At 38.7% G+C, this 14,503-nt stretch overlaps 1 protein-coding gene across 7 annotated transcripts in view; it reads left to right on the top strand.

The window, feature by feature from the left end:
• The window catches only part of kcnk2b (potassium channel, subfamily K, member 2b), a 45,912-nt gene that overhangs the window by 15,937 nt on the left and 15,472 nt on the right, over window positions 1-14,503 (top strand). For all 7 annotated transcript variants that reach the window (XR_007827174.1, XR_007827173.1, XR_007827169.1 and 4 more), the window contains exons 3-5: window positions 465-582; window positions 6,352-6,512; window positions 14,203-14,425. Coding sequence is in view for 1 of the 7 variants with exons in the window: in XM_051104499.1 (XP_050960456.1) it covers window positions 465-582; window positions 6,352-6,512; window positions 14,203-14,425 (502 nt within the window). In the remaining 6 variants the exon portion in view is untranslated. The remainder of the gene's footprint in view (window positions 1-464; window positions 583-6,351; window positions 6,513-14,202; window positions 14,426-14,503) is intronic.

Below are 14,503 nucleotides of genomic sequence, written 5' to 3' on the forward strand. Positions count from 1 at the left end.
GCAACAATAGTAAAAGCCTATTATAAATTGTGTACCCAGGCATTCAGTCTTTGCTTAAGTGTGCTGCTGATTGCTACTTGATACAGCACACCTGAGCCTCTTTGCCATTTAGGTGATACATCACGTGTCACAGTTGAGCTCTCCATGGCCCTGATCACCTCCATCATCTAGCAATGTACTTAATGGCTCAATCACAAAGTATACTTAGTTTTTTTTCTTTTACACGAGCTAGCATACACTGGAAGAGGGTTTATTTTCCGTGGTGCTGGTGGAGTGATTGAAGCAGGCTGATTACAGGAGATAGGTGTATATATGTATAGAATTTTTTCTTTTTTTTTTTTTTTTCAATTGATGCTACTAGTTTGTCATACAGAGGCAGAAACAGTATTACCTTGAAATGTGTGTGAACATATAAATATTTTTGGAATATGTGTACTTATACAAACCTTTTTCTCTTATCACAGCAAGTGGTTTCAGCATTACGAGCAGGAGTGAACCCTTCAGGAAATTCATCCAATCAGAGCAGTTTATGGGACCTCAGCAACTCCTTCTTCTTCGCTGGAACAGTTATTACAACCATAGGTAGAAAAACACTCACACAAACACATAGGGTACCTAGTGAGCCAGCACACTGTCTGCTACTTATTTAGCTGCAGAATTTTTTAACATAATTTACATTATTACAATACATTTCTCCCAGCCTGGCACATATGGCTTGATTAGTTCCAGGTTTAATGAAGGCCCGCCTTCCGAAAAACGAAATGTGTTGTGATTGGTTAGCTCTCCCACTGCGTTGCGATTGGCGAACAGCTTAGATGGTATTTCAGTACTGCCACGCCCCTTGTCAAAGAAGCAAGATCTGTGTACAACTGTTAGCACAGGCTAGATTAAAATTGATTCTTACGTTTTAAATATGTATATTTTTCTTACAAAAATCGATTCGCTACAGGAGGCCTTTTTTAACCTCCCGGAGCCATGTGAGGCACTTTTTATTACTTGTTTTGGAATGATGAGGAGAAAAACCCATCTATGCCATTCTAAAGCTTGGCAGTGCCAGAATAAATTTTAATATAACTCCGATTGCATTCGTCTGAAAGAAGGAAGTCATATACACCTTGGATGCAAGGAGGGTGAGTAATTAATATGCTACAGTAGTGTTGGGTCCTATCCTCAACCTGCGAGATCGGCAATACATGATATTATCATGCTAATGTATTTACTTATTTACATACTTAGTTTCATTGCCCAAAACCAGATCCAGCATAAGGCTAAAAGCAGCCTAACATTATCAAAGAACATCATCACTGATTAGCCTAGCCTATTCTAGGGCACGTTTATGCATTTTAAAAACTACCTTTTTAAGAAGGGGGACCAGAGGGTGTGTTCTAACTATAGGGGGATCACACTCCTCAGCCTCCCCAGAAAAGTCTATGCCAGGGTACTGTGTGTAGCCCCCTTATCAATTTACCACTGAACTCAAGGTAAATGAACGTGAAAAGGGCCTGAATTCGAAATACTAATTGATCCTGTCGAGCTATCTTCTGAATGAAAGGTATGACTAACTGGTTAATTGTTGATTTAGGTTCACTTCAAATACTTAGTATACAATTCAACCACGCAATGTAACAAAACACAATACACGATTAAGTGAGGGACTTTCCAATTGTATTGGTATTAAAACTTGAAATAGGCAGAAGTCAAAAATCGTATGAATGCTGTAGATGTAGGGTTTTAACAATAAAAATAAACTAAATAAACGGAAAAAGATACAAAACAAAAAATACAGCAATAAAGGAATTTAAGCAACGCTTTATCTGCCTTTTATACTTTTTCTAATCAAATTTCTTTCTCTTCAGTGCTCACTTTCAGGTAATATTCTTTAATGTATCCTGTTTTTCTGTCTTACTCTTAAACTTCTCACACACTGGAAATAGCCTTTCCACGTAACGTGAACGATTAGCTATAGTTAGCTAGGCTTAGTTACAACACTTCAAACTAATACTAAAAATGGTGTTCCTCTGAGCACAAATGTTAACAAACTTAACTTTTACAGTGTCAGTCAAATCAGAAAATACAAGTGAAATACTATATAAAGACCAGTCAGATAAACTAATATGTGGACACTCAAACTCACTCATACACACACTCCCAATAAAGAACCCACCCTGTTGCAGGCCTGAGTTGCTGCTTGCAATTGTTGTGGCCAGTAAATGAACAAAGGCCCCTTCGCTTACCCGAGAAAACAAAATAAAGTCTGTTACCTCAGTGATCCACTATCCAGATCCAGATTGTTTGTGTATGTGCACGTTGATTCAGTCTTCAGTTTGAAGGCCAGAGGGCCTGTTGAGATCACGGTACTCATAGGGCTATCTGGTGATTCGTCAAATTTGTCATCCAATGTTGCCAGAGGACCTGTTGAGCTCACAGGGCTATCTGGTGGCGTACTTCATCCTTCTTGTGCCGAATTACTTCAAACAGTAAACTTTCAGTTCACTGCTACTCAAATGGAGTTTCACAAATAAACTCTGAGTCAACGTTGATCACACAACATACAGGGGTACTCCCATCTGCATAAAACAATAAGCAGCGTACATGCCACAAATCATGTGAAATCACAGATCTTTATAATCGTTCTCACGTCTTTTCACTCTAGCAGCACTAGTAGTACCTCCAGACCAACTGGAACATGAATATCATGGAACACTGGACCAGCTCTATACCCTCACTAGGGTGCTTGAGGGTTCATGTGAGTTCACCTGACCAGTCCAGATGTTTTGTGGAACGTGAAGGCATTTGACCGTGTCCCCCGTAGCATTCTGTGGGGGGTGCTCAGAGAGTATAGGGTCCGAGGTGCTCTGTTAAGAGCTATCTGATCTCTGTACGACTGGAGCAGGAGCTGGCAGTAAATCGGACCTGTTCCTGGTGCATGTTGGACTCCGTCAGGGCTGCCCTTTGTCACTGGTTTTGTTCGTTATTTTTATGGACAGAATTTCTAGGCGCAGCCAGGGGCCGGAGGGGGTCTGGTTCGGGGACCAAAATGATTTCATCTCTGCTATTTGCAGATGATGTTGTCCTATTGGCTTCTTCAGGCCTGGACCTTCAGCGTGCAATGGCATGGTTTGCAGTCGAGTGTGTGCAGCAGGGATGAGAATCAGCACCTCCAAGTCCGAGGCCATGGTGCTCGTGGCTTGCCCTCTCCAGGTTGGAGGAGAGTTTTTGCCTCAGGTGGAGGAGTATTTTGGGAGGGAAGGATGGAACGTGAGACCGATAGACAGATTGGTGCAGCGGCAGCAGCAATGCAGTTCGTGGTAAAGTAGGAGCAGAGCATAAAGGCGAAACTCTTGATCTACCACTCAATCTACGTTCCTATTCTCAGCTATGGTCATGAGCTTCAGGTCATGACCGAAAGGACAAGATCTCGGAAACAAGCGACTGAAATGAGTTTCCTTCTCTGGGTGGCAGGGCGCTCCCTTAAGCTGCGTTCACACTAGCAGCGACTTCTGTCTGTACTGAAGTCTGTCTGGCAACTAGGTTGCTAGTGGGTGTTCTCGCTACTGGTTGCCTTGACAGCGAATCAGGTTTCTTGCCCACTAAATACAAACATTTTGGCGGCAAAAGACTAAGTATAATATAAATATAAATTAAATTAAATCTGTACATACAAAAAAAAAAAAACGAATGAAAAGCAGAGCCTACTTTTTTCCACTGAGTATGTTTATCTATGGCTGAGAGGAGAACGATCACATGAGCTCTACCGTCTTCTTTCCTATTGGCTGTCGCTCCCGAAAGTTGCTCTTCATTTGCATAAAGTTGAGGGATTCTGAACTTTTTCGCGTCGCTGGACACGCCCCATCCGGTTGCCAACGCTTGCTGTAGCTCGATGTCACTCTTGTCGCCGGAAATCGCCAGCTATCCATTGAACTGAATGGGATCGTGTCGCTTTGTCGCTGCCTGTTGCTTGTAGTGTGAATGGGGCTTTAGAGATTCCAAGGAGCTCAGAGTAGAGCCACTGCTCCTCCACATTGAGAGGAACCAGTTGAGGTGGCTCAGACAGCTGTTCGGAATGCCTCCTGGACGTCTACTTGGGGAGGTATTCAGGGCTTGTGCCACCAAGAGGAGGCCATGGGGAAGACCCAGGACACACTGGAGGGACGACGTCTATTAGCTTTCCTGGCAACACCTTGGGGTTCCCCCGGAAGAGCTGGAGGAAGTGTCTGGGGAGAGGGGTTTTAGAGTTTTTTGCTGAGACTGCTGCCCCCGCAACCCAGATCCGGATAAACAGTTGATGATGAATGGATGGACGGATGGATGGGTGTAGGCTATATGACACACTATCAATAGAATATTTGACCAATACCAACACATTTTAAATGATCTATATGTGGCTTCTTTGGATGACCAACTGACCCTTCGCAAAGACCCCGCAAAGGGTCTACTTTTATCTGCGAACACTCACAATAAAACAAAACATTGTGCTTTTGTTAAATAAAGAAAATAAACAGAGTGCACCTGCTGTCTCAGTTTTCCGCAAACATGTTTGTAGAGTGCATCACAGAAACGAGCCAAAATGCTGGCCTACTCACCTGGTCAGATATGTCAATAGGCTTAGGCTTCTGCTTGCACTGGCTCTTCAGCCGCAGTGGTTTCAGGCAGACACTCCGTGCAGCGTGTTGATGGCTGGCTCAGCTCTAGATTGAGGAAAAACACACTCCAGACACCTAATGACAGCCTTCTTCCAGCCAAGTCCTGTGGTGTCTGGGAGGTCTACGGGATGATGGTAATTTGCCCAATCCAGAACAGCGATTTCAGGGTCTCGTCATCATGGTATGCTAAAAATTGTGGAGCTCAATTGAGCCACTGAACTTTGCAGCATATTCTATTATTTGGTCCAGGATTCTGTCACACTGAAGTCCAAAGAAGGCGATGATGAGAGTAAAACAAAGTTTATTAAGAAATCCAAAGAATCCACAATACAACAATACCAACAAGCTGAAACACAAACAAACAAAGGTAAATGAAAAGGAACTTAAATACTATAGGAGCCATGTAAACATTCATATGTGATGTCATGTGACCATGGGAATATTTGGGAGTGTCATTCATTATGTGAGAATTAAAGCACCTGTTGTGGGGAGGGGTTGGCAGGAAAGAAGGGGGTGAGTGTGGGAGCACACATTTGTTTGTTGATCGTAAATTCATCAAAGTTTTGCTTTGATTCAAAATGAACTTCTGATGCTTTAAGAAATGCTTCAAAGTCAAGTATTCAGTGGATAAAATAAACAACAAGATGCAAATGTAATTGATGATTAATGCGTCACAAGTCATTTCCGCACTCAGCTCCTGCGGCTTTGGTTGGCTTTAGGCCGCTAAAAATGCACAGAGATAATGAACTACAAAGACAAACAGCTGTGATGGGTAAAGAGTGTCCGAATTATGCAAAAATCAGAAGACAGTTGGGATATTTACTGTACCTCAGGGTATTTCTTGTTTCAGGCAGAGAGTCATCTCTGGCCAGTGGTGGGGCAGGAATCCCCCCCTTTCATTATTTTCAGTTTGTTGCTATAACAACTAAATTAGCAAACGTTTCCATTTGCATCATCATAATCATCCGGTACATGCCAGTCATCTCTAAATATCCTTTGATGTTTCATAATCATGTGGATCTATGTGAATGACAATCGGTTGTCTGTAATCATTCAGAAAAACACAATGTACCTGTGGGACGCAGAGTCCATGCAGAGTTCCTGTGTTCATAAGTAAAATGGCATATTTTGCACATGGCTGACATTTAAGTAAGGGATAATGTACATCCAGTGGGTTGTTATTAAAAATAAAAATAAACAGGACCCTGACGTGAAATGGAGGGGACTTGCATCACCCTGAAGGGGTTTATTCTGCCATTATCCTGCTTATTACACGGCTGCTTGACACACAATAAATAATTAGACAGGAAATATTAATTTGAGTTGAATATTATATTAGTTCTTTAAATGCAAAGCATCCGAAAAGAATAACCTCCTAACAAACTACTTTGGGTCTAGATGAAGCTCATACAAGACAGATTTTTAAGACATAATGTACAGTCGTATCACTAATTACACAACATTAATAAAGATGGACATAAAATGTCATTTGAGAAAACAGCGTTTTAAAATCTTACCTGTTTATTATCTTAAATCCATTACAGTATACAAAACAACCGTTGTGCAACAATTAGGTTTTTAATCATCACATCTCACCTTATCTCAAGTTACATTATAGTTTTAAACAGTTTTGTGTATGTGTGTGTTTTAAAAAAGCAATTTTTCAAATAGTTCTTAAGTACTTATTATTTTCCTTTATTCATTCCAGGATTTGGGAATATCTCACCTCACACAGAGGGTGGACGCATCTTCTGTATTATCTACGCCCTGTTGGGAATTCCTCTGTTTGGATTTTTGCTGGCAGGAGTCGGAGATCAGCTTGGAACAATCTTTGGAAAAGCAATTGCTAAAGTGGAGGGGATGATTGATGTGAGTTAAAGCAGTTTGTTTTTATATTTACATTGATATTAAATATTAGTTCAGTGAGTACAAAACCATTTTACATGTATGCAATTTACATCAGACATTTATATAAACTACACGTGAACCAGCTAATTAAGATCCTCAGAAGCACTTGATAATTTCAGACAGGTGTGTTGGAATTGGTATTGAAATATTTGATTGTAAGACTTGATGAAAATGGAAAAAGATAGTTTGGTAAGTTTGGAGACGATCTAAAAATCAGTCAAAACACAATTGCAGCAGAAATCAGAAGGTATGAATAAGACGTAGTACCAGTGGTGCCTGGAAAGACGGTATACGCTCCAAATACACAGTAAAAAGAATAACTTGCTGACATCTGGATGTGACTCCATGTAATCTCTGATTAAATCGGTCGTGTTTTCTCTGTATTAGAGCCGTTCTGAACTTACTGTTTAAACGCATTCATTTACTGGATTCTTGGACTGAAAAGTTTACCAGGGTTCACCTGTTTAAGAAATTTCTGATTGTAAAAACCTGCTTCTTTTTATTTTTAAGATATTGTTTTCGTTAAAATGTACTGATTCAAATTAGTAATTAATAATAATTATTATTTTCAAGGGCGTAAATTTCATCTAACAGAACAATAAACAAAAACATTTTTCAAGAGCAAAGGGACACAAATAATACATCCAAAATTGTACTTGTAAGGATAGATATGTGTACACAGCATGTGCACATAATATGGAGATCATTTTTAAATATGAGTTCAGTTCATAGGTTCACCACATAGTCGTATTATAATTATTGAATTATTTTGTGTCCTCCACGTAGTATTTAGCTTTCGTCTGAGACTGACAACATCTCTTATTTAGATAACAAACCGTAGCAAGCCCACTGATCTGCCACTTAACATCATATTGAGCAAAGCCCAGCACATTGGCACTTATTAGCCTAACATCAGTTCACACAAAGGCTTATCGCCATGTTAGTTGTGGTGGGTGACTAGCTAAGCTTGATAATCTTATAGTCGCTCATAGAAAAATACATTGGATATTGTCATTTTTTGTCATGACTCATTTATTAATGATCCAGCATCATCTGTATTAAAGAGACATAATCACTTCACCCAATGTTTTTTTCGTTTATATTGTTTTACTACTTACACAATTATTTTAAGTATATTTCCATTATATTATTTACAACACACATTGTCACTTGTAATGATATTTTTAGGGGGGACAACCCTCAGATAGGGGGGATCCTGTCCCTCCTGTCCACCCCGTGATTTACGCCTATGATTACTTTACCACTCTGCATGCCTCTCCTGACACGCTTTCGTGTATTTATTCACATGTGACTGAATTAGCTTTTCATGTAGTAGACTGTCATGATTTTGGCCAATGCAGGACACTACTGAATGATGAGCATCAGAGGGGATTTAAAAGTGGTTATGCGCAAAGCTGACTGATAAGTATACCCTGCAGTACACCACTGCATAGTACCATTAACCATCCTCCTAACATAATGACACGGGCAGAGAAAAACAGATAGGCAAAAGCTTCAAACCCAGCTCGGGGTTTGTTAGTGGAAATCAGAGTTTCTGCGACAGCTCAGTCAGTGCAAAGAACATTGCGTATATATTCTTCATGTTTTTTTTTTACCTTACTCTGTTGCTTTCCAGAGATTTACAAAGTGCACAAACAGCTACCTGTATATGTCACATCACATTCCCGACACTGCAGACCATCGCAGTCTTCAATCCTTGCTTTGTCCACAGCCCTTCACAGCAGATAAAGTCACTTTCAGCTTTTCTGAACTTGCTTTCTGCTGACTTCTTATTTGTACTGCATGATCAAAGGCAGCACAGATGGAAGCACACTGTCTTCATTAAGTGCTCTTGCTGCTCATTGATCAGACATGTTCCACTTAATTAATTTTATTTTCATTTGGTCTGTTCAGGAGTTCTGGAAAGCCATTTCATTAAAACAGGTCACATTTTTCAAAGTGGATGCTTAGCTGATAGCTTTTTCACTTAATATCTAACACATTAACTACTGAATATTAAACTATAACAATGAATCATAGAATGAAAACCGTCAGAAATATAAATAAAATATAAATCACTTATCGAGATATGACAAAACTTGTCCCACAATTTAATCTACTGTTACTTCAAAAAAAAAAAAAAAAAAAACAGTTTAAAATAACACACTTTAAATTTAACCACACATGATAACTAGAGTGTTCTTAACACTAATGTTCCATTTCGACTTCATTTAATTAAAAATCATGACATTACATTTTTAATTACTCCCTCTAACTCCCCAGACCTGACAGCATAATGCAATACTTGTTAAATATTTATTTAACTTAGGGCGCTGCACGCTCAGGGTCTTCAGTATTCCATATTGCTCATTTACAGTTATATTTATAAATATCTCATGGTTTTGACAACATTTTGACAGGACGAGGCATTTACAGTCTTAATACTGAATATCCTCTGTATTCAAGCGTCACATAGGCTTGCCTTGATTTTAAGTGGATCTTATTAGTAGTTAACAACACCAGGAATACAAAATGCTTACTGCATTGAAATCCTGCTGAAGACAAAATGGGTTTGTTGACATTTATCGCTCATGTGGCCAGTAAACAGTAACAAATGTAGTTTCGGTGTTTTAACAAATGTAGTTTTAGATATTGACCCATGTTGAGTGACACTTTCTCACAATTTTGCTGGAGACAGCAAAAGCAGGTGATTGCAATGGAACATATCTCTTGAACAGATTAATCCCAAATGATTCCCTTTTACATTTATTATTATTATTATTATTATTATTATTATTATTATTATTATTTGTAACTTCAGCTCTTTTGTCCTGCGCACTGTAAAAAAACAATTTGTTGATTCAACTTAAAATAATTTGTTACCCGGCTGCCTTAAAATTTTAAAGGAACACACCACTATTTTTGAAAATAGGCTCATTTACCAACTCCCTTAGAATTAAACAGTTGAGTTTTACCGTTTTCAAAACCATTTAGCCAATCTCTGGGTCTTTTAGCATAGCTTAGCATAGATCATTGAATCTGATTAGGTCATTACCATCTCACTCAAAAATGACCAAAGAGTTTCAATATTTTTCCTATTTAAAACTTGACTCTGCTGTAGTTACAATGTGTACTAAGACTGACGGAAAATGAAAAGTTGCGATTTTACTAGGAACTATACTTTCAGTCCAGCGTAATAATCAAGGAACTTTGCTGCCATGGGTGCAGCAGGCACAATGATATTACGCAGCGCCTGAAAATAGTCTCCCTGTGCAAGCAGGTGGTCACGTTGGTTATGTTGATGGAAGTTTGCCTATTTTCAGGCGCTGCAAAATGTTACGTTTTTGTTTGTTTGTTTGTTTGTTTTTACAGTGTTTTTTTTTTTTTAGTATTTTTTTAAATGTTTTTTATTAGTACTCCTTAATGCAATATTTAAAGCTGCACTCAGTGGGTGCCTCTGCAAATAGATGTTTCCTCTCTCCCCTGGCCTGTGAGTGGAAAATCCATTGTCTGTCATTATGAAGGATGTATTAATTCTATAATTGCACCATTTGCTTAACCATGGCCACTGCTTTTCAAAAGCAGGTACTCAATGTCCATCCCAAAATGATGTCACGGAACAGCTCATTCACTGATGTACCAGATGATTTTGGAATAAATTACTTCAAATGCAGTTTATCATTGCACAAAATAAACAAATAAATCAAAATAAAAAATTCATAAAGCTATATGCTCAAACACTTTCAGAGACAAATGTCCCAGCTATTTGAGGACGTCAGTGATTTGTCATACTGACAACATTCTTGTATTTAGGCAAGACAAAGCTGAACATGACCTGCGCCTGCGCAGGGTATTGACAAAAAATATCTGTCGCTGTTACACTAAATGAAAAATGTTATGTTTGCTAGGATTGTGTACAGATGTACCCTTATAAAAAGAAGTTTGTTCAAATGTGCTATTGGTATACTTCTTTTAAACTAAAAGTATACTATCATTCTACTTTTCAAGTACTTCTCAGAAATTTTTAAGCTATACTATACTAAGAATCCATGTTTTCAATGTTATACAGTAGGGGCACTGTTACATGTCTTCTGTACAGAATTTCCAAAACACAAGTGAAGAAGAAACCAAAACAATAGATGCTTCCACATGTAATCTAACACGATCATCAGACATCACTTAAAGAGAACTTACGAGTATACTTGCAGTTTGAAACTACTAAACTATTAGTTTACTGAGACTATACTTCAAAGTGTACTAAAATGCTACAAGTATTTAATTAGTTATAATCAGTATACCTATAAGTTCACTTTTAGTATTGAGATTATGTTCATGTTCAAATGTCAGAGAGGCCTTTCCCAGGCCGAGAGAGGACCTGGGTTCACCAAAGGTCGCATTCTCTTGTGTGTTAGGTGCTGTGATGACACAGAAACTAAATAATGACACATGGAAACATGTCACATACATATCCAGGAGTCTGATGTATGCTGAGAAGTGCACAAATGCACACATTAAATACAATTAAATCGCACTCTGAGTGGGGATCCCTCACAAGCAGAAAAATATGTAAATGTCTTACAGATGCTGTGTCTTCTCTCTCAGTGACAGACAGCTGTTTTGAGTCGATAAAGAGGGCTCAAACCAATGATGAAATTTGTTAAAAGGTGAAGGGACACTTTTTCTCCAGGTGTCCAGAAAAGCATGATTAAGTAAAGAAGTGACGCCTTATTGACAGATGAGGGAAGAACTGACATTGCCTGATATTCTCCTGCTAAAATGAGAAAGACTTGTAATTCCAGTGACTCTACAGAAAGAGATACTCATGAAAATACATGATAGCCACCAATAAATATTGTGTTGAGAAAGAGCTTGGCACTCAGTGAGGTGGCCTGGTGTATCAACAAACATTTGCCAAATGGTTGAGCAGTAACACACATGTAATCAACACAGACTCCCTCACTGTGAACCACTTTTACCTACCTCTGTTCCAGCACGTCCTTGGCAAAAAAGTGGTCATGGATCTCTTTGAGTGGGAAAATTTTGTTTTGAAGCATGGCAGCTGGTTGAGCTGGTTTAAGCTGGTGATGTCCTGGTGCTAAGCTGGTCCTAAGCAACTAGCTCCTGCTCAGGACCAGGTCATGACCAACTAAGGACGAGCATAAACCAGGTCAAACCAGCTGCCATGCTCAAAACATACCTGATCAGCATATGTTGTTTTTATTTATTTATTTATTTATTTATTTATTTTAACAGTGAAGAAAACATACCTGCTCATATTATTTCTCCAGACATGTAGAAGTTGCACATCAGAACACTAAATCCTCAGAGGTCATGGTAAGAGCAGTCAAAGAAGCTTTTGCATACCATTTCATCCCGGAGGTCATTTTGGACAGTGGACCTCAGTTTGTTTCACACTTATTCAAACAGTTTGCAAAAGACTGCAACTTCAAACACACTACAAGCAGCCTACTCTATCCCCAGGTAAACAGAGAGGCATAGAGGGCTTGTCTCCACACTCAAAGGACTGTGATCTTAGGAATAAGACCAACAACAAAGGGTTGCTGATCTCTACAGCATTGATTTTCCCCATGCACTACATACCAAAACCAAGGGAAGATGGATCCCATGTAGATAAACCTGCCAGAATTCAGAAAAAGGATAAGGAAAGAAGAAAATGCTAGGCAGTGAATTACAATTCATCACAAGCCTTATTCCAGCTGCATCTTATTTGGTACAGAAAGAGAGAGGGTTGCTGCAGAGAAACAGAAAGCAACTCTACCCCATTGAGGGGTAACTAAATCAGGCAAGGTTCACAAACCTCCTGACAGACTTGTTACGAAATTAACTGACAAATAAAAGTAGACCCTTTAGAGATTTGATTGATGTATTGCTCTTTTTTCTTCAATCAAAAATGATGGAGTAACTGAAGTTCCTGTAGGAGTTATCAGAAAAAACTGCCACAAACACTCGGCGGCACGTTTTTCAACCCCAGGGGGTTAAATGAAACTATGGGGGAAAACGGATTTAAGAAGTCTAACTAAATGTTGACAAGACTGTGTTGTGAAGGGGAAAAAAGAATTCGGGTTATGTTAAGAGAGTACAACAGCGTACTACAATCGAAGTAAATGTCCTAAGAAGTAATAGGACTAATATTTCAAGAAGCCGAAATTACACTCTTAAAAATAAAGGTACTTCACAATGCCATATTTAGACTTTGTCCTAATAATATTTTGATTTTATTCTCGTAGTTTCGACTTTATTTTTTTTTTTTACTTTATTCTCGAAATATTACGACTTTAATCTCGAAAATTTTTTTTACTTTATTCTCATAATATTTATATATTCATAATCTCAAAATACTTATTACTTATTCTCAAAATATTATGACTTTAATCTCGTAATCATAGTTTTTTTTGTTGTTGTTTTTTTTGTTGTTTTTTATGTGGCACTAAAACGCTGTCATAAGAAATGTTTGAAAATGAAATTATGTTTAGGGTTACAGTTGCTGTAAATGAAAATAAATGCATTACTTAGATAAGAGTGAGGTGTACTGATAAGACTGCAGTACCCCAAATGTACAGCAAGAAGGTGCCAGGAAAGAGAGAGGAAGAAAAGAATAAACAGTGATCTGGTGTTGGGAGTCTTGCTTAATGTCATAATTGCAGTGATAATACAACCAGCTCCATGTAAAATTAAACCACTTTATTAAAAGATGTCTCAAGTAAGTGTTATTTTTCTCAAAAGTGTTTTTCATTATGCGTAAAACGTTTTTAATTAACAACAAATTAGAGTGCGTCTCAAAATGAGCCGAAAAACATACACTGTACTGCACATACACTCACATTTATTTCAGTTGTACTTAGAGATATTCATCAGGGATAAACTAAAACATTTTCTTTGATTAAAAACAAACATAACTCGGGAGCTACTGCAACAGGCTACATCAGTGTGGCTTAGAAAATTGGTGTGTTCAAGTGTGCAAAGATCTTGCAGGACTCTGGAGGCTCCAGTCATATATCAGCACTAAGATATCGAAGAAACACTTGAGAGGCTTTAATTTTACTGCATTGAGGTCCTATGTGGGGTATCTAAGGCTTTTGGGTGACCAGAGAGGACCGTCAGTATAGCAATATCAACATCATACAGATATGGATGTGGGCTTGGTTCACAAGGAGCAGTGTACTAAAGGTTAATGTGAGACCGCTGGACCCTTGCCATCTCTTCACCAGAACACTGTAGAAGACATAGAGATGGGCTCTTTTTTATTTGGGGCAGTGTACTCAGGCTTTTGGGGCCCATGCTTTATCACAGCATCACTATGTCTAAGACAAGGGTGTCCAGTCCTGCTCTTGGAGGTCAAATGTACTGCAGAGTTTAGTTCCAACTTGCTTGTCTGGAAATTTATAATGCGTTGCCTGTCTTAGACGAAGGGCATGGGATTGTTTTCATTTGCTGCAGTGCACGAACTCTAAAATCCTTAGAGTGTTTTAACAGCAAACACCACTTATATTTTATTTTCAGAATATGTACAAATTGTATCTATATATATTCACTGGATTCTGCAAGTTTACATATATTTATCCATCCATCCATCCATTCATCCATCTGTGGACACCTCCATCTTTCCATCCATGCTTTTTTCTCTCCTCAGAAGTGGAATGTGAGTCAAACCAAGATCCGTGTGATTTCTACCGTTCTTTTCATTTTGTTTGGTTGCCTCCTCTTCGTCACACTACCTGCCATCATATTCAAACACATTGAGGGCTGGAGTGCACTGGAGTCCATCTACTTTGTCGTCATTACCTTGACAACCATCGGCTTTGGAGATTTTGTCGCAGGCGAGGGTGAGCGGCGTCAGCATGAAGAGAACAGTGGTGAGTATAAACACAGGACACATATGCATGTGTGGAAAATAGAGTGGAAAATGGATTCTAGCATTGTGTCTTTTTTTG

The sequence above is a fragment of the Labeo rohita genome, unplaced genomic scaffold (assembly GCF_022985175.1).
Source record: "Labeo rohita strain BAU-BD-2019 unplaced genomic scaffold, IGBB_LRoh.1.0 scaffold_73, whole genome shotgun sequence".
Lineage (NCBI taxonomy): Eukaryota > Metazoa > Chordata > Actinopteri > Cypriniformes > Cyprinidae > Labeo > Labeo rohita.